The sequence below is a fragment of the Antrostomus carolinensis genome, unplaced genomic scaffold (genome assembly GCF_000700745.2).
Source record: "Antrostomus carolinensis isolate BGI_N321 unplaced genomic scaffold, ASM70074v2 scaffold39934, whole genome shotgun sequence".
Classification (NCBI taxonomy): Eukaryota; Metazoa; Chordata; class Aves; order Caprimulgiformes; family Caprimulgidae; genus Antrostomus; species Antrostomus carolinensis.
Genome location: NW_010312108.1, coordinates 270 through 18,788, shown reverse-complemented (window position 1 = coordinate 18,788; position 18,519 = coordinate 270). Strand labels below are relative to the sequence as shown.

Genomic DNA, 18,519 nt, shown 5'->3' with positions numbered 1-18,519 from the left:
TTCTCTGGAGACATTCAAGACCCGCCTGGACGCCTTCCTGTGTGATCTCATTTAGGTTCCTGCTCCGGCAGGGGGGTTGGACTAGATGGTCTTTTGAGGTCCCTTCCAACCCCCACCATTCTGTGATTTTGTAACCCTAGTTTTCTAGTGGATGTTTTGAAGCTGGTGGTTCACGCCATATGACTTTGCTAGAACTTGAGCAAATCCTTTGAGTTGAGCATGGAGAGTTATTTATTTATTTTAATTAAAGCAGCTTTGATCATGTATTTTCCTGCTCCAATTCTAACTGAAGCTTGAGATTTTTGGTTGTGGTTCTGCAGACACAAGAAATGATTGCCTTAAGTTTGCTCATACAAATCCATTAGGGTCTCAGTTTAATATTATTTAGTTTCTTGAAAATGCATATGATTCTCAGTGATAACTGAGTACCATATTCTCAGTTCTTCCTGATACAGATAAGTGCATCTCCATAAAAGAGAGTATTAATGATGTATCAGTGCATATTTGGAAAAGTGTGCAACATGTACTATAAAAGTAGTTAGAGAAATTCTTCTTAAGCACTGATGGCTTAGGTTTATGGGTATTTAATTCTTGTATCCTTTAGGTAGCTGTTTCTTTACCTGACTTTGGGTACTTCTGGTAAGCTATGTTAGACAAGACCTCTTTAGAAGAATCCCAGGAAGAGAATCCATTGTGTTGTTAGGCTCTTGCTATTACAATGCAGATTTTTTCCAGAATCTGAATGTGCTGTGAAATAATGAAATTAATTCTTGTTAAAAGAATCGTTTGCAAAGGAAACTTGAATTAATATAAATGAACATCCAAGTTGTATCCTGTATTGATGTCCCCTTTCCACATATAAGTGATAAATTAAGTTTTCCTCATTTTAAGTTTTTCCTTATTGGTGCCATTTTGCTTCTGTTTCAGAGTGGGTCAGGTTGAGGTGAGATCAGTGTAACTTGCCAGTGTTAGGAGCTTATAGAAAAAAAAAACCCTCAAAAAACCCATGTAGGGATCTCAGCAGCAGCCTTGAGCAATGATTTTTTTAAAGCTCTGAGATTTATGGTTTGTAGTAATAGGATGCTAACAATAAATCCTAAACATGGCTTAGATGTCCACGTTCAATATTCTGCTGTTACATTGTGTCCCACAGCCCCAGACCACCTCCTTCATCCTTACTGGCAAGAATGCTAACTTCTCTTGCTTAACCACAAAAATATTATTGTCTCTGTGTCAAGTGTTTCAATTACAGTGTGCAAAGCACACGGAAAACAAAAGGGGTTTTCAAACCATGGGAGTGCAATTTCTAAACAAATGCTGCACAACTTATTGTTTTGCTCGTGTTATTAATTTCATATTTAATTGGAAGACTTTGTAGTTAAGCTCTTATCAAGTCAGTGCAGAATTTCCAGCTTGCTGCACCAGTGGCATAGAAGAAGGGAGTCTTTCGTTCACATTGATCTTGCTGTGGAATAAAATTGGATCTTGATTGTTGGTAATGTGGTTACCTAGTGCGCTTTGTTCATGATTGTTATATTTTATCCTTTTGAATGGCAGAAAAATAATAAATGTATGTCTGCCTAATACTATATGCCCCATTAAAATGCCTTATACATGCAAAAATATGCTTTAGTATTCAAAAATTAGAGTGGGAGTGGCAGTTTACCATCAAGCTACTTAGCTTGTATTCATGGAAGAGAAACAAAGAGAATTTTGATGAGTTTACTGCCCTTTTGTGATAAACCAGTGTCCCAGGCATTTGGTTCTCACAAAGTCCCATCCTAACAATGTCTTTTCTTCTAACCTGTGTGTTAAGCCTCTGTGTTCAAACAACGCTGACTGTAACTGTGTACTACCTCAAATACCTCTTGCTAGGTATACACAAATTCTTTTAGAAGAGAAAATGCAGTCGAAACAGTAGTGCATAAAGACTTGGTCCAGATGGTGAGGTAAAAACTTGGATGTAGAGAAAGGGGGGAAAAAGGGAAAAAATAAAGGAGCAGTTTCTCAGGAGGGAGAATGCAACTAAGATGCTCCTTTTCAAGTGACAAGCGAAAGGGAAATTGGGCTTTGGCTGATCTTTATACTCTTCCTCCTTGAGATGTACAACAGATTCACAGTATTGTAACTCCTTTGCTCAAGGGAAGGTCAAGTTAAGTATTCCAAAGACATGCTTGCAACTGAGCATTAATGATTAAAAGAAATTACCCAGCACTCCTCCCTGGTAGCAGCAGCATGATTATACTGTGTGTGTGCGTGTGCCATTCGCTATTAATAATGATTTGTACACCTTGGTTAATTTAAACCACAGATACTGTGGACTAGTAGCCAAATTATGTGAAGCACCTCTGAGACTTTTGAAAATCATAATCTCGACTGGGAGGCCTAAATTAATAGTTTCATTGAAAGAGAAGCTGCACCAGTGGGCCAGTGGGAGTTATGGATGGAAATGAGGGGTAATGATAAAGAAAGGTCAGAAATCTGTGAGGGATTCTGGAGGTGGTACCGCAGAGGAAGGCGGTGAAGGCATCTGCTGAGAGCTGAACTTACTGGTGAGAACAGACTCCTGTATTATGGGATGTGGAGGAGAGATCATTGCCAGTTTCAGAGGTAAATGTTGAGGGCAAAAGAGGAGGGGCTAGCTGAGGAAAGAGGGTCACTTACCATACAGAAAACATGTTTCCATGTTTGCCAGCCTAAAAAATAATGATATGTCAAAAACAGGGAAGAAAGGGAGAGAAAATAATGGGTTATTTTGCACTTCACTTAAAGTGAAACCCAGCCAATCAAAGAAACCCCCAAAAAACACAAACCAAGAAACTGAAAGGATTGCTGAAACGTTTCCTTTGGAGAAGGGGCTGGATATTTGCAGAACCTGGGGAGCTGGCAAAGATACAAAAAGTGAGTAGATACTAACAGTAAGGAAAAGCGAATGAAGTATCTGAGATTAGCTGAAAGAAGCTGGAGCTGTAGAAAGAGGAGCGTGGGGTTTTTTGTTTTATTTTTGTACTTCTGCATGTCAAGTAGATCTCTGACAGGAAGGAACTAGAAAATAGACTGTTGCAGTGCTGTAAACTAAATACAATAGTAAAATTTACTATTTTATTTGTTTATACTGTCCTATAGTAAGTATCATTGATTGATGTCAATAGCTTCTATTGTGGTAGTTTTGTTTAATATTTGCCACGCTGGACTGGACTGATGACAATTTCCTCCCCCCCCCAGTTTCTGTTCTCTTAAGACTTTCTTTGTTTTTAGGTTTTCAAAAATCTTGGTACAGATGTGCTTAAATCTGCTTTTGAAGGTTATAATGCTTGTGTTTTTGCATATGGACAGACTGGATCTGGGAAGTCCTACACCATGATGGGAAATGCGGTATGTTGTATTGTGCAAACGTGCGTTTTTATTCTGTATCAGTGCATTGAAATTATGCTATTACAAGAGCGTGTTTTTGTGGAATTATTATTGCTGATCCTGTCTGTATGCTACTGACCCCCCATGTATCATACCTTATAGTAGTAATCAGAGTTTTTGGAAGCTGTTTCTTTTGTAGGTAGATATTTACAGTTGGAAGAAGTATCTTTAAGTGATAGCCTGTTACGTTGGACAAAGAGCAATAATTTTTGTTCAGTAACAAACTCAAAAATTTCAAATGTTACCACTGATTTTCTATGCCCAACTTGAGACAAAAAAGAATATACTGATTTTGAGAAGGTGAATGATCAGCTCCTTCTGAAGAGATTTGCTTTTTAGACCTCTTTTGAAGGGTCAGAAGATTAAAATAGGTCCTTGACCCCTGTTTAGAGAAGGCTATCAAGTGAGAAGTAGAAACTGGGAATGAGAGTCACTAAGTGTAAGTTTCATCAGACATTATAAGATGAAGCAGTAACTTTTAATTTTAAGGATGGAGCCACTGCAGTGAAGACCCTGAAAGAGGAAGGTATGGTAGGAGAGGCATTTGACAGTTTGTGAGTGAAGGATGGGAGTAGTTTCTTGCAGTTGCCTCCATGACTGTCCAAGGACACAAAGAACCCACTAAACTGTTGGGAGTGGAGCAGTTTAAAAGGGCTGACTGATTAAGCTTGTTTGCAAGGGGTTTGCAAGGCAACCTCTACTGGTTTAATTCTCCTCTAATCTCTGGGAAAAAAAAATACAACATGTTTTCTCCCAGCAGAATTGAAAAGGGGAATATTGTTGCTTGTCCTTCCTTAGGTAGATCATTTTCTTGAAATATAGTAAGACTGACCACTTTGCAACTCCTTTAGCTTAGGAGAATAAATTAACTTAAATCTTTTTCTTTCAGTTGTCACAGAATAAGTAGCTTTATATTTAACTTCAGAATGGTAAGCAGAATAGACTTTTGTAACCAGAAAAAGATCTTATGGCCTAGATTCGGATTTCTATTTCAGAAATTTATAAAAGTGACATTTTTATGAGACTGCCTCACTGTATGTAATGACCGTAATCGTCAAGACATTTTGCAAATGAATAGGTGCTGAAGTTTGTTTGACACTATTCAATAATAAAGGTCTAATCTTCTTGCCATGATACATAAATACTTTAATCTGGCTTTGTACAGAGCATGTATAAAATATACTCAGCCTCCAAGTTAAATGCTTGAAAATTGATGGCCCTGTCAGAGAGACTACAGTGTTATAAGAAAACTTGAATTGGAAATATATTTTTTTTTTCCCTACTTGTCCTTAAAAAGTATAAATTCTATTCACATTTTGCTTTCAATATCTGCTGTTCTTGGCTCTGGAAGGCTTCTTCTGCAATCCTGTGTGCAGCAATCATTTCAAGAAATATGTGGACCACTTAGAATAAGTCTTGAGCAGAAATACTGAAAGAGATCTATGGAATATGATCTGTCAGGAAAGTCAGACTTGTGTATGCAGAGAAAGGAAGACTATGGAGGAACAAACACCTTCCAAGAGGTGAAAGGCTGCTGCAGAAAGGAAGGGAATAATTTGTTCCCTATGTCCAAGGTAGATGGGTAAGAAACAGTAGATTGAAATAGCAATAAGGAGTTTTCTGGTTAGCACAGAAGAAAAACAGGCTTTTAATGAGAAAATTCAGCTGTGGAGTGAACTACCTATTTTGATTCTACAGATTGCTGTGAGTGGAAACTCTGTAACCCAGAAAAAAGACTATCAAAGGTGTCGTTGATCCTGCCCTGGAACTGTAGGGGTGAAAAGGGAGAAAATGTTTAAATATAGCTTCTAATAAAGAGTGTAGCTTCTGTAAGAGACACATTTTGCTGATCAAATATGCTGGGAACTATGTGCTCTTCCTTTCTCATCACTATATTGCTATGATTGAAGTTACTCAATTAGAGCTAATATTTCCTTTTTTAATACTCTCTTTGCAGTTGCTAAATTATGTCAGATACTAATGACTTGTCTAAAACTTTGTGATGGATCTTTCATTTTTTTTCCTTAAGCTTTAATTAAGACTATTCAGGTGTTTCCAAGCATGAGATGAAAGAGAAATCTTTTTCCTCTGTGTTTAAAAAAAAAAAAAAAAGTGTATGGGAATTTCCAACACTGAACCCTGAAACTTTATCTGGAGGTTGAGACTGATACATATTGGGAAAGGCTGCCCCTCTGTTACCAAAGGCAACTGTCTCCAAAAAAGTCTGATTAAGCTGCAAGTTTCTCCCTTTACCTAGGGGTTATTTTTTTTTTTTAAACCAAGGTGCAGTCAGGTGAAGGGCTGGATATGATAGAAGAAGAGAATAGATTATTATTTCAAAGACTGAAGCCTGGTTTGAGAAGGACAGGGAGGCTCTGATTAAGAGGCAGAAGAAGCTGGAAGAAGGCAAAATGGAGGGATAGAGTATGATTAAAAAAAAAAAGGAAAAGAGACTGATGAATGATGAATTGAGAATTATATCTGAGCAAAGGAAGGAGAAAGAGTTTCTCAGAGATGGCACCTGGAAGAAGATTGCTGGAACAGAGAATGCAGGGGGAAGCTGAAGAATGAGGACAGAGGGAACCTGCATGGGAGCAGACTGGAGCAAGCTTGGGCAAAAAGGGTCAGATTTTATGTGGGGTTCTGAGCAGAAGAGAAATCTTTACCCGTGGAGCACTCGCTCTGCAAGAGTGGTGCAGGGAAACCTGCTGTCTTTGTGTTTTCCTGCTGCCAGATATCTGTAGAATCCCACCAGGCAAACTTCTGGGTGCCTGGAGTGCGTGGGCTATGCTCATGTTGGATATTTGGACTGGTTTGTCCTAATTTGCCTCCTGCTTAATTACAAGGCCTCTAACTTTAAGCAAGAACATTTCTTGCCTCAGCGGTGCATGGAATTAGAATTAGTCCTTCGCATCAAATCTCTTACGCTTTTTTTGGACTGGAGGGAGATTGTAGCTGACAGACTGTTTAGTAAGCTACTTCAGAGTTTGCAGCTCTGAGCCCAAAGCTCATCTGTATGTATGTGTCCTCTCCCTTTGTTCCTGAGAGCCACATTCACTCATTTCAGCTCTGAAGGAGTGTTAGCTGCTGTCTTCCTGAGGTGGTTGGGAAGAGGTGTGCTCAGCAGGTACTTGGTCATCTACCTATTCAGACTGAGAGGGAATGGGGCAGCTGGGAGCAAGTAACCCCTTGTCAGCTGAGACCAGAGCCTCATGGCTGGGAAGATACTGGCTTTGACTTACTGACTAACTGCCTCGCTGCTTGGCTGGAAAGGGCTCTCCCTGGAGCAACGGGAAGAGGAGAGCTGCATGCTAAGTCTCTGGATATCTCAGCAGCGTTAGATGCTGCCTCACAGTTTGACACGTTTGACATCAGTGGTGGAGCACCAGCCTCTCTGGGATGAGGCTCAATTCTCAAGCACCAGCTTAACCAAGAAGATGACATCCTGCTGCTACTGTGTTAGCTGAAGTAGCAAGGACCCTGTAATGGATAGTTGCAGCCCTACTAGTAAACCATGTTGTCTGTAGGGATCTGTGAGAAGGAATATGTTTTTGGTTTGGTTTGTTTTTGGTTTTTTTTTTTTTTCAGTTAGATTTATTAAACTGACCAAGCACTTTATACATAAAAACTCTTTAACTGCAGAGTCAAACATTCAGAAGTTGATATATCAGATTTAATTTGGCTGCATTGTGGGATACAGTGAATATAATTTTAATTTTGTTATTGCATGCTAATTTATCCAAAGGGCCTGCTGCATCTTTCAAGACAGGAACTATGAGCTGGGGATTGAGGGTTTGAATAAGAATGGCTCATGGAGGCATGTGGATGGCTCTCGTCCCGCTCTCTGTAGATGTTGCCAAGTCCATAGTAAAATGAGATAGAAGTTAGAAAATATAGTATTGAGATAAAGCAGTTTATATGTTGCTCTGAGGAACCAGTTTCTGCCTTAAGCAGTTGGGATTGTTCGAACTTTAGTTTGAGAGGGGCAAAAATATGTCCCCAAAACATATCCCAAAATATATCCCAAAAGCAAATAACTGGAGCTCATCTATATGTTCCAGCACAGACACGAGGGTTGAAGTGGCAAGGTGACTGCAGTGGGCAAGATAAATAAGGGGCAAGAGTGTGTTTGCTGAAAAGTTTTGATTTTTCTCCTTTTTCTGGATGTTGGAACTCTCAACTAGTGATCTTGGGTTTTATTTTTCAGAATTTATTGTGCATGCATATATAGCCTTGGAAATAAGGATTGTTGTTATTGCAGGGTGATGCAGGTTTAATACCTCGAATTTGTGAAGGATTATTCAGCAAAATAAGTGAAAAAACAAAGCGGAATGAGGCATCCTTTCGAACAGAAGTCAGGTAGGTCTTGGCCTGTTAATATTTTGCTAGTTATCAAACTTGTTTCGGTTACAATCACCCTGTTTCAGTTATTATCTCTGAGAATAAGTGTGTGTTATTTTAAAATAACTTTCCACGCTTGGCCTCAGTCCTATAATTGATTTTTGTTGGCAGTCGTAGTCAAAATGCGCAATACTTCCAACTTCAGCCCAACAGCTGTGCGTTTTGCTTTATTTAAATCATAGTGAAAAAGCCTTTGCAAATAGACAGCATCTTTCTTATTTTTACTCTTTATTTCAGGCTGACATTAGGAGATCTTGATCTTGTGAATGTCTGCTTCCTTTCCACTTCTTGCTTTTCTACCTTTTTTGCCTTTTTCCCTGACGATACGAGTATGCTGTACTCATCGCTATCTTAAGCCAACCTTGGATCCATTTACTTCTCCAGCCATCTGGCTTTCAGGCACAGTGTTAACGTGGCTTTCCTTTTTTTAGACTCTTGAATTGGTCAGTGGTTTTCTAATCTTTTTCTTTCAGTTATCTGGAAATTTATAATGAACGTGTGAGAGATCTTCTCAGACGGAAGTCATCAAAAACTAATAATTTACGAATACGAGAACATCCAAAAGAAGGGCCATATGTTGAGGGTAAAAACAATTTCAGTGTTTGCTTTTTTTTTTTATACTGGATATTTTATTACCTTTATATATTTTAAAATATAACCTTTAAAATATAGCTATATTTTAAAATATAGCCTCCTCTTCTCAGCCTGGAGAAGAGAAGGATCCAGGGAGATCTTATAGCACCTTCCAATACCTGAAGGGGGCCTACAAGAAAGCTGGGGAAGGACTTTTCATAAGGGCAGTTAATGACAAAACAAGGGGAAATGGGTTTAAGCTGAAAGAGGGGAGGTTTAGATGAGATATTAGGAAGAAGTTCTTCACTGTGAGGGTGGTCAGACACTGGAACAGGTTGCCCAAGGAAGTTGTGGATGCCCCCTCCCTGGAAGTGTTGAAGGCCAGGTTGGATGAGGCTTTGAGCAACCTGGTCTAGTGGAAGGGGTCCCTGCTGCTGGCAGGGGGATTGGAACTGGATGATCTTTAAGGGCCCTTCCAATCCAAACCATTCTATGATTCTATGGTAAAATGTCCTGTCTACTTGCATAGGGCATTTTTATCATATTTTTATTTACACTGGTGAATACAGTGTTTTCTTTTGATATGAAAGCATTAAATGAGAAAAGCCTCTCATTTTGTATCTCCACTTGCTTTCCCAGTTGTAGGATAATTATACAAATACAGTTTTTATCTGTAAATTTATAACACATTTTTTAAATAATGTTAGGAGGTGCAATTGGTTTTAAGAATTTGTTGCCTGGAATTTATAAATCTTGAACGTTTAGATGGAAAGAACCTATTAGGATCTAATTTTCTTAATCTGTCATCTACCAGGGAAGGTTCATGTCTCTTGAGGGATTATGCTTATGTTATTGCACTAAATACTTTAGTAAGATTGCATATTTTTTCCTTAATTTACTGTAAATGCGTAAGGCCTCCGTTGTTCACGAGGCCTCATTACTTTCCTTAAGTGATAAACAAGTATGACAAAAAACACTAATTGCAGCAACACTTTGCAGTAGTGAGGGTAATTTGAATCTTCTTGCAAAGAAAATCAAGTGCATGTATGAGCTTACTGTAACACTCTGCTTTTCTTTAGATTTGTCTAAACATTTAGTGCAAAATTATGCTGATGTAGAGGAACTTATGGACGCAGGGAATATAAATAGAACGACGGCTGCAACTGGAATGAATGATGTCAGTAGCAGGTCACATGCCATTTTCACCATCAACTTCACTCAGGTAACAAAACAAGGCCCCCTGTCTTAATATGTGTTTACATTCAATAATTCATATGGTAGTTAAAAAATAAAGTTGTTAAATAAGCAAGTATGGGTAGATAAAGACTGTGTTGTTTTCTTGTGATAGGGGAAGTTAAAAGTGTGAAAATACTGTTTTGAGAATTATAAATATGTTTATAAATTATTATAATCTTCAAAATTTACAGTGTAATGTGATTACTTAAAATGATATTGAATAGATTTTGAGGAGATATTTGTTGGGAGTTCAGGCTGAATACCAGTGACCAGTGCCGGAGTGTTTTGCGATGCTGCTGTGACAGGAGGAGTGGGTGAGGAGCATCTTGTGTGAGACTTCAGCCAGAGCTGAACATAGACCAGTTTTTACACTCTGGTGTTATCCAAGATTTAAAAAACCTCCTGTCTCCATGGCCCAGATCAGAGAGTGCAGAAATGTCTTCTGAGTGTTTCCTTGCTGACTCTTCCTGTTGGGAACTTATTTATATTCCTCGATTTTCTGATGGAATAATAGAGAGATTTAACACATTTTTCAGAGCATAGTAATCTTTCTGTTTATATGTAGTAAACTCCTTTTCTAATGACTCCTGCTCTTCATCTTTTTTTTTTTTTTTTGGGCTGGGGAAGGGGGGGGATGTGGTGGAGATGGCCTTTTAGACAGTCCACAGATAACCTGCTAGATGAAGAGAAGGCAGCATAGAGATGGTTCACTCTACTGGTAGAACTTTGCATGTCTCCCCTCAAAGCCATAGAAAGACAAAATCCTGTGTATCACCTGTTCACTAATGATGAATTGCAAAGCTTTCAGAAGAGGATGACAGGCACACAGGAAAAGGTTTTACTCTACTGTTGTACTGTAAAAGTAGAAGGAAGTTTGAAACAGGGAAATCTGAGTTGCCTTATGTGAATTAAGATAAAAACTGGGAGGAAACCTCAGTTAAAATCATAGAATAAAATTGCAATTGCTGCTTACTTGAACTTGGAGGCAGAGGGAGAAATTGAGTATAAATATTTCTGTGTATGCTGTAACTTTAAATGTTGAAAGTTTAATAAAATGCAGCACATGTTCACTGTGCATCATGTAAATACCAGTTCATGTTAGTCAGTGCATGTGCATAAGTGGCTAGAAAGTTGCAAGTAGTACAATTTAAAGAAGCAAGTACTTGTGAGTTATGTGGCAATTCACAATCAGATGCCTTTCTGTGGTGCCTCTAATACACCTGTTTTCTGAAGCTCTGCTGTTGTAAACAAGTTAAAGTCAATCATGACATGAAAAAGGCCACTAAGCTGGATTCACTAAAACTTCAGAATTTGGTGGCTTAACACACTTTTTATTTTTTTTTTCTGTAGGCTAAATTTGATTCTGAAATGCCTTGTGAGACTGTTAGCAAGATTCATTTGGTAGATCTTGCTGGAAGTGAGAGAGCAGATGCCACTGGTGCCACAGGGGTTAGACTAAAGGAAGGAGGGAATATTAACAAATCTCTAGTTACTCTGGGAAATGTCATTTCTGCCTTAGGTAAGCCTCTGGGTTTTGTGCTTGTCTGGTTTGGTGTTTTTTTTTTTTAAACATTAAATATCTTACTGTTTATTTATACTTCTGTTCATTTTTACTTACACAAATAGTGACCTAACACATACTGGTTTTGAAAATGAATGAAAATGCATAATTGCTATTTTAATTCTTTTTTTTCTGCCTCCACATCACAGCTGATTTATCTCAGGATGCAACAAATCCTCTTTCAAAGAAGAAACAAGTATTTGTGCCTTACAGGGACTCTGTGTTGACTTGGCTGTTAAAAGATAGCCTAGGAGGAAACTCTAAGACTATAATGATTGCCAGTAAGTGATTTTAAACTACTTTTTTGCATCCTGAACAGTTCATGCTTAATAGTAATGGCTCTAAATATTTAGATTCCAGATGCTTTGTTAAGGCAGAACGTCATTTACACATATTCATGATTTCTTTCTTTCTGAGTTTTCTAGTAACACTCTGCCTTTACCTACACTCTGCAGAACATCTCTTCCAGCAGTAGGACTGTATATGGTCTCATTGTATACATGGGGACAGTCTGATTATCTAGTAATGTCATGAATGATAGCAGGTATGCCTCCAGAAGGTGACTCCTTCATTTTTCATATGCAGATCATCTGTTTGGCTGCATTTATCACTGGCTAAGTATTTGGTCACAAATGTAACAAGGCATCCACATTGTGTATGTACAGTTAGACATTTGTTTGCATAAGTAAGGATCATCCAAATGTATGTGCCTAATGGCTTGCATTTGCTCTGACATTTACTTAGCTGCTGGGATTCCTTGACACGTGCTCAGTGTAACTGTTAACTAATCTGACCTGGTAAACTTCAGGTAATAGTTCCTCTTTATTCTTGAGGTTCATTTTTATTCCAGACAGCTCTGCTTCTCATGGTAAATACTCAAACCTGGACCTAGATGAAGTCTTGTCCTTCTCTCCCCTTACACTGCTCCTCCCCCAGTTGCAGATTTTGTTCCCTAGTAAAAAAAAAATGAATTCCAGCTCTGTGCATCTGGTCAGTACCGACGTGTGAATCGGTTTGCTTTTCCAAAACTGTGCTGTTTTGGTTGCATTAATAGGAGAAACAACCTGGTCTTTTTTGATGTTCACTGGGTAAGGCTGTCAGTTTTCTTTAACCTGCTTTTTGAATACACACAGCATTTTAACTTTTTGTCTAAATTTAATTATTTATGATTGCTCACCTTGCAGACTTTTCTTACAGCTTCCTTTTTACTTGTAGGAAGCTCTGTAAGGATCACTTGGTTTAAAAGCCTACCTATGACATACGTATTGCAGGTTTTTCAACAAATTGGAATGGGAATTCCATTTCCAAAAAACCCCAAGTGAATCTGGGAGGATATTTAAGGGGAGGGGAGGATTTTAGATGTCGGAGATGTAAGGTGTGAAGAGAAGAGCAGCTCTGAAATTTTTCTCACTCTGTTCTGCTCAAATTAAATGCAGTCCTCTCTTCGGAATGGTGGGAAAGCAGAACTGAAGGAGTAAAATGGATTGGAGGAACTTCTGGTTCCTCAGTCGCTTTGCTACAGTCAAATTCTCTGGATAGCTGTTCCTTTGTTGCATGATTTTGGGGATGTGTTTGGAATCCATGCCACTTCCTTTCCTCAGGCTGATCATACTAGTACCAGAAGAGAATCTTGGAACAGACTCTGTTTTGTTTTTCTGGCTGTTTAAGTAATGCTGTGCTGGCATCTTTCTTCTTGATGTTTTCTTTCAATTGAGTTGGTTGAGTAATTTGGAGGTTTTTTTTGACAGAGGGACTGGGAAGAGAAGTTTTAGAAGCACAGTGAGCTTTCAGTGCCTATACTTTCAGCTACTTCCTCACTATTAACGATGCTTCTGCTCGGCAGAGCCCTAATGGTTGATCTTTTCTTCAACAGTAACTCTACTGGTAATGTGGCTGAATTGCCTAACAGAGCCTGACAAGCTGTCTGGATACATTTGGCCTGCCTTTTCTGTAACTAAACACACAAAAAAAGCAGTAAGATCATCTCAAACTGTAGGAAAGGCTCTTACAAAAATAGATCCAATTCAATTTGTCGTATTCTATAGTAACGTATTGTAACACCCTTTCAGAAAGAAAATAATTGAGCAGTGGAAAGGAGAAAGTAGATGGAGAAGTGATAGTGTGAGCTAAGGGAAGTACAGTCTGTTGCTGGGTGCATCTCCCCTAATTCAGGGAGTCTCTACCACAAAAAGAGTATGTATTACTGTTGAGAGAATGAGGAAGGGCAGAATATTTTGGTTACTTGATTATTTTTTCAGGTGTTGTCATTGTCTGATTCTCTGGGTCTCTTGTTAATTTTTATCTAGTCCCTCATCATTTTTGTGTGGTGTTCTCTCCTGTGTTTTTGCACATCTGTTTGGATGCAGTAATTGGGAACATCTTGTATATTGTTAGGCAAGTTAAGTGAAGGATAGCATTAGCACTTTCATTTAAACTTTATCGTTTTTCCTGGTTAAGCTGTCTGTAAAAATAATACTGGTTTCTTTTAATACATCAGGTAAAGTAACAGTTCTGCGTGCTGCCAGGTGCCTGCAGCTCAGCAGAACAGCTAGGTTTGTAAATTATAGAAGTTCTTCTCTTGTTTTGGTTTTCATGTCTGCTTTTTGTTTGAATACTCTTTTAATTTCCTTTCAAAACTTGGACTGAACCTACTGTGTTTTTACCTGAAATGAGTTTTCCGTTCAATGATTACACTGATACTTACAAAATACTCAGCATTTTTCCTACTGTTCTTGTAAAAAATTTGCAAGAAAGCCTATAAAGTACTCATGTAGGATGTTTATGCTTACCAGAGAAATGTAAATGTTAAGTAGATTGACAGCAAGATTTCTGTACAATGCTTGATTGTTGGACCTGATTATTCTAATACACTATTCTAATACAGTGTTTACTCAAGCAAAGCTATAGGGACATGAAAGCAGTGTTAAGTAGGTGAAGAATTGGAACAAATTGTAGCCATACTGGTTACTCATCCACATTAAATTTATCTGACTTTTAAAATATAAACTAACTTTACTAAATGAAACATATGGCGCTGCATAAACTGTTTCTGACTTCATCTCCTTAGCTATTTCACCTGCTGATGTCAATTACGGAGAAACTTTAAGTACACTTCGCTATGCAAATAGAGCCAAAAACATCATCAACAAGCCTACTATTAATGAGGATCCTAACGTCAAACTGATCCGTGAGCTGAGAGCTGAAATAGCCCGATTAAAAGCCCTGCTTGCTCAAGGGAATCAGGTTAGCTTTACTTGAAATTTATGTGTAATTTTCCTTGAGTTATAACATCTATTTCTAGAATGTAATGAGATAATTATCTTTCATTATATTGATTTGAGTAAACAAGCTCTATGAGTCTATGAATGAATATTATTTTCCTGATTGAATCAGTTTCCATATGGCCAGTAGATTACCTCTTTTAACATAAGGAGGAAAAAATGTCATCCCAAAGCTTTTAGCTTTCTCTTAATATAATCAGAGCTTGATTGCAGTGTGCTGTGGAATAGGGAGTCACCACAGCATAAGGAGACTGAGCAGTAACATATTTCCTGGGTCTAGCCTGATGGACTGAAGAAATACTTTATCTAGTATCTTAAAAGAAGTAGAAGGTGTGAAGTATTTAAGATGCATATGGATGGGTTTGAACAACACATTTTCTTTGTGTTTGGCTGCATTGTACATTAGAAAGCACTTAACCTGCTAAATATGTAGAAGTATTTTCAGTGGTGGCGTAAGAAAACGCATCACACTATACTTCCCTTTTGCACAGTTCTCTTTCTTGTTCTTCTTTCAGTAGTAGCCACTGTAAGCATTTGCTGCACAAGCTCAGTTAGGCTTAAATTATACTCTGTTTCCAGGATGGTGGAACAAAGCTAACAATAAGGAATATGCAACTGGCTCATGCCAGTCATCTCTTTTAAATAATGTCACTTGAGACTGCAAGATTTCATACCTGAGCAAATATGATTTGAAGTATCTGAAATGATACTTCAGATTTATTTCTAGAACTATCTAATTTTATTTTAGATGTGCAGTGCAGTGTGAAATGTCAGTTCAGCAGAGACTTTTTTTAGTAGAAAGCTAGTACTTGAGCTAGATTTTGTGCTAAAAAACATTTACTGAAAAAAGGGTTGGAACCACAGTTGGAAGCAGTAATAGGTATTGTAGACGGCTGAAGCAGAGAGCTCTGCTTTGTTACAAACAATTCAAAAACTCTTTATGGGGTTTAATTACTCTATTATACTTGTATTTCTCCTTGTATTTCTTCTTTGGGAGGGGAAAATTAATTTATTTTTGAAACATGGTTTGATTTAGAGTTAGCAAAGTAAATGTAACTTGGACCCCTTTGAAGATCTAATGCTTTGACCTAGTTCCAAGCTGTAGAACAGTGGATATCACAAAATAAATCTGGTTCAGTTGTAGGATGTGATAAATGGCTGTGTGGGAGACAATAGAGAACTTACTTAAGTTAATTGAATTTGTGATGGTTGGTAAAACAGCAGGTGGTATTCTGTAGGCACAGTAGAATATAAATGTCTGTATAATTTCTTTTGTGGTTTTCTTTTATATTCTCAGAATACTGTATTGCAAATGCTTTTGTAGATCACTGAAGATACTGGTTACCAAAATGTAGTTCTGGATTCAGTGTGGAAGGTCACATAACAATGAGTATTGCTCGTGTGTGTGCGTGTCGTATAGTAGTTTTCCTTTTCTAAGGCCAGTTACCTTAAAATTTATTTATTACAGATAAACCATACACATAGGAATTATAGCAAAGTGGTTAACTATTGATGCATAATAGATTTTCATGTTTAATAGAAATACAAAGGTAGATATATCAGAAATTCCCCATTATACACTTGTGTCTGGTTTCAGTGTCTGCATGTGTGTGACGTAGTGAATGAAAATAGTACTCTCAAACTGATGATTCGTATTTGGAATATCTGCTTTGACAAGATTTTGGTTACTCTCTTTACAGTGTTTCAGGGTAAAAGAATATATATTGGAGTTTAAAATACTTCAACCTAAATAATAATTAAAAAAAAAAATTGAACAATTGCATTTCTTTAATTTGATTCCCCCAGAAACTGACACTTCTTTCTTCCTTTTTTTAACTTGACGATGTTTACTTTTTATGATTTTAGATCGCACTATTGGATTCTCCAACAGCTTTAAGTATGGAAGAAAAGCTTCAGCAGAATGAAGCAAGGGTGAGTTATAGTTTCATAAAACAGTATTTAAACAAAAGAAAGGAAAGAAGGAGTGTTGGTAATTTTCAGGATTTTTTTGGTTTTTGATATACAACTAAATGTCCCACCAAACAGTTGTGATGGTGCTTTTTTTTTTTGAGGAAAAAAAACCAAAAAACCAAAACAAACCAAACAACCAAAACCCTGGCAATATGTGAACTTGTAATTTCATTATCCTTCTGTATCTTTGATATTTATATAATAGTTCTATTTAATGAAAATATTTGTTCCCAGGCCAGCTTGCCTTACTAAATAAGTATGTTTGGAAATAGAATAAAGAGGGAAAAACCACAAAATCAGAGTAATCAGTAACCAGTACTCAAAGTAACAAACTATTTGGTGTGTAGAAAATACAGTAAAAGATTTATGGGGAAAATGATAAACACTTTTATGTTTTCAAGTAATCAATGACTTGTGTTGTGGGGTGGGTTTTCATAAAATTTTAGTCTTTAAATCTGATATGTACAGTTATGTTCGGTGCCTAATTAGCTGTCTTTTCTGGGGAGGTTCTGACATCTAGGTATACCTCATAATGTGCCTCACACTGAGTTGTTTTAATAATCCAGGCCAGTGTGGAGGCTGGGAAAAAATCCCAGACGGTTTAGATGCATTCATAGGGTTCAAAAGAATATAGAAATAATGGTACCCTGATTGGCAATCTTTCATTCTTTATTCTATCATTCTGTGTTAATTCTTTTCTACATACTTGCCTGTCTTTAAAGCTACTGCTAACTGTTTCAACAAAATAGTATTACTCAGACTTTGGAAGAGGAGAGAGGAAAGTGTTTGGAATCATTCAGCTAAATGGCAGCAGATATTTAGTTCTGAATATTGTCAACAAGATGCCAATGAAATGTAGGTATGATGCCTTTAAAAAACAGGTGTTTATTAGCTGGTTTGAATTGTAAACAGTGGTGCTGCCTAGACTTTTACAGTTAGAGAATAAATGCATTGCTTTGAAAATCCTGTTTTGAGCTGAGAAATTGGTATGGTATAAGTCTGTACTTTTCAGGATTCCCATTGGTAATACCCATTTTAAAGACATGTTGAAATACTTTTCAGTGAAATGATACTTTAAAAATAAACTTCATGACAAAAATGGACAAAATATGTGTATTGGTATGAAGCATAGCTGCAAAGTAGACTCCAGGCTTCTGCATAAGCCAAGGTTCTGCTAGGAACACATTTTACAACGCTGTAGTTTATGCAGGAATCCTGATTTGTATTCAATTAAAGTAGGACATGCATAGCTGTAGTATGAACCTTCAGTTACAAATTATTTTTTTCATATTCATACTAGGTTTTAAAAATTTTTTAGCTGAATCAGAGATAAATGATAATCTTGTTAGTACGTGTAGTATGCTTTTATTTTTGTGCACAAACATAAAACTTTTATCTAAGAGTAGCTGAGTACTATAAACTGCTGACTATATGCTAATTAGAGTGTGTTTTTCATGCTCTGACAGTAATTACTGCTTGTCCTGCTCAGAAGTGTTGGCCCCTCCTGTGTGGGGAGTATATCGAGCATATTTTATTATATTTTGTCAGCCTCATTAGAAGGTTATGTGATTACTATTCATGATAATTGCAATAGACATAATTACTGAAAATTCTTAGATATTGCAGTGGTTATAGCTTTTTTATAATTGAATGAGTGCAATAATTAATTTGTTTATACAGATCTAAAGACTTTATCACCATATTGAAATTATCTGACAAATATATGGTAGCTTTCTTTAATGAGTTGATTTGTCCTTACATAAGAACATTGCTTAAATGAGTTCTGAGGAATAGAAATTATTCTGGTGTGGTGAATAGACTTATGATGGACCTCCTTCATGTTTTTCTTTAACCTTTTCAATTATTTTTTGTTTTAACGTTCTGATTAGCAGCAGTAAGACTGATATGATACATTTAAAGATGTATGTACTGAAATCTTGAGATACAGGTAGAGATGAGAGAGGCTTCTTTATTTCCCATTGATTAATTCACAGCTGATCTGCAAAGACAGCTAGGATAGTAGGCTGCAGGTAGCAAATGTGGAGATGTTTGGAGGAACTGCATTGATGACCCTTTTTTTTC

At 37.2% G+C, this 18,519-nt stretch overlaps 1 protein-coding gene across 1 annotated transcript in view; it reads left to right on the top strand.

Annotated features, from left to right (window-relative positions):
* Positions 1-16,398, top strand: part of LOC104524152 (kinesin-like protein KIF16B) — a gene marked incomplete at both ends in the record, with an annotated part of 20,058 nt that extends 3,660 nt beyond the window's left edge. The window contains 8 exons of the mRNA XM_029084738.1: positions 3,259-3,375; positions 7,676-7,773; positions 8,289-8,398; positions 9,468-9,610; positions 10,975-11,143; positions 11,335-11,466; positions 14,253-14,428; positions 16,333-16,398. Coding sequence (XP_028940571.1) covers positions 3,259-3,375; positions 7,676-7,773; positions 8,289-8,398; positions 9,468-9,610; positions 10,975-11,143; positions 11,335-11,466; positions 14,253-14,428; positions 16,333-16,398 — 1,011 coding nt within the window. The remainder of the gene's footprint in view (positions 1-3,258; positions 3,376-7,675; positions 7,774-8,288; positions 8,399-9,467; positions 9,611-10,974; positions 11,144-11,334; positions 11,467-14,252; positions 14,429-16,332) is intronic.
* Positions 16,399-18,519: the final 2,121 nt, after the last annotated feature.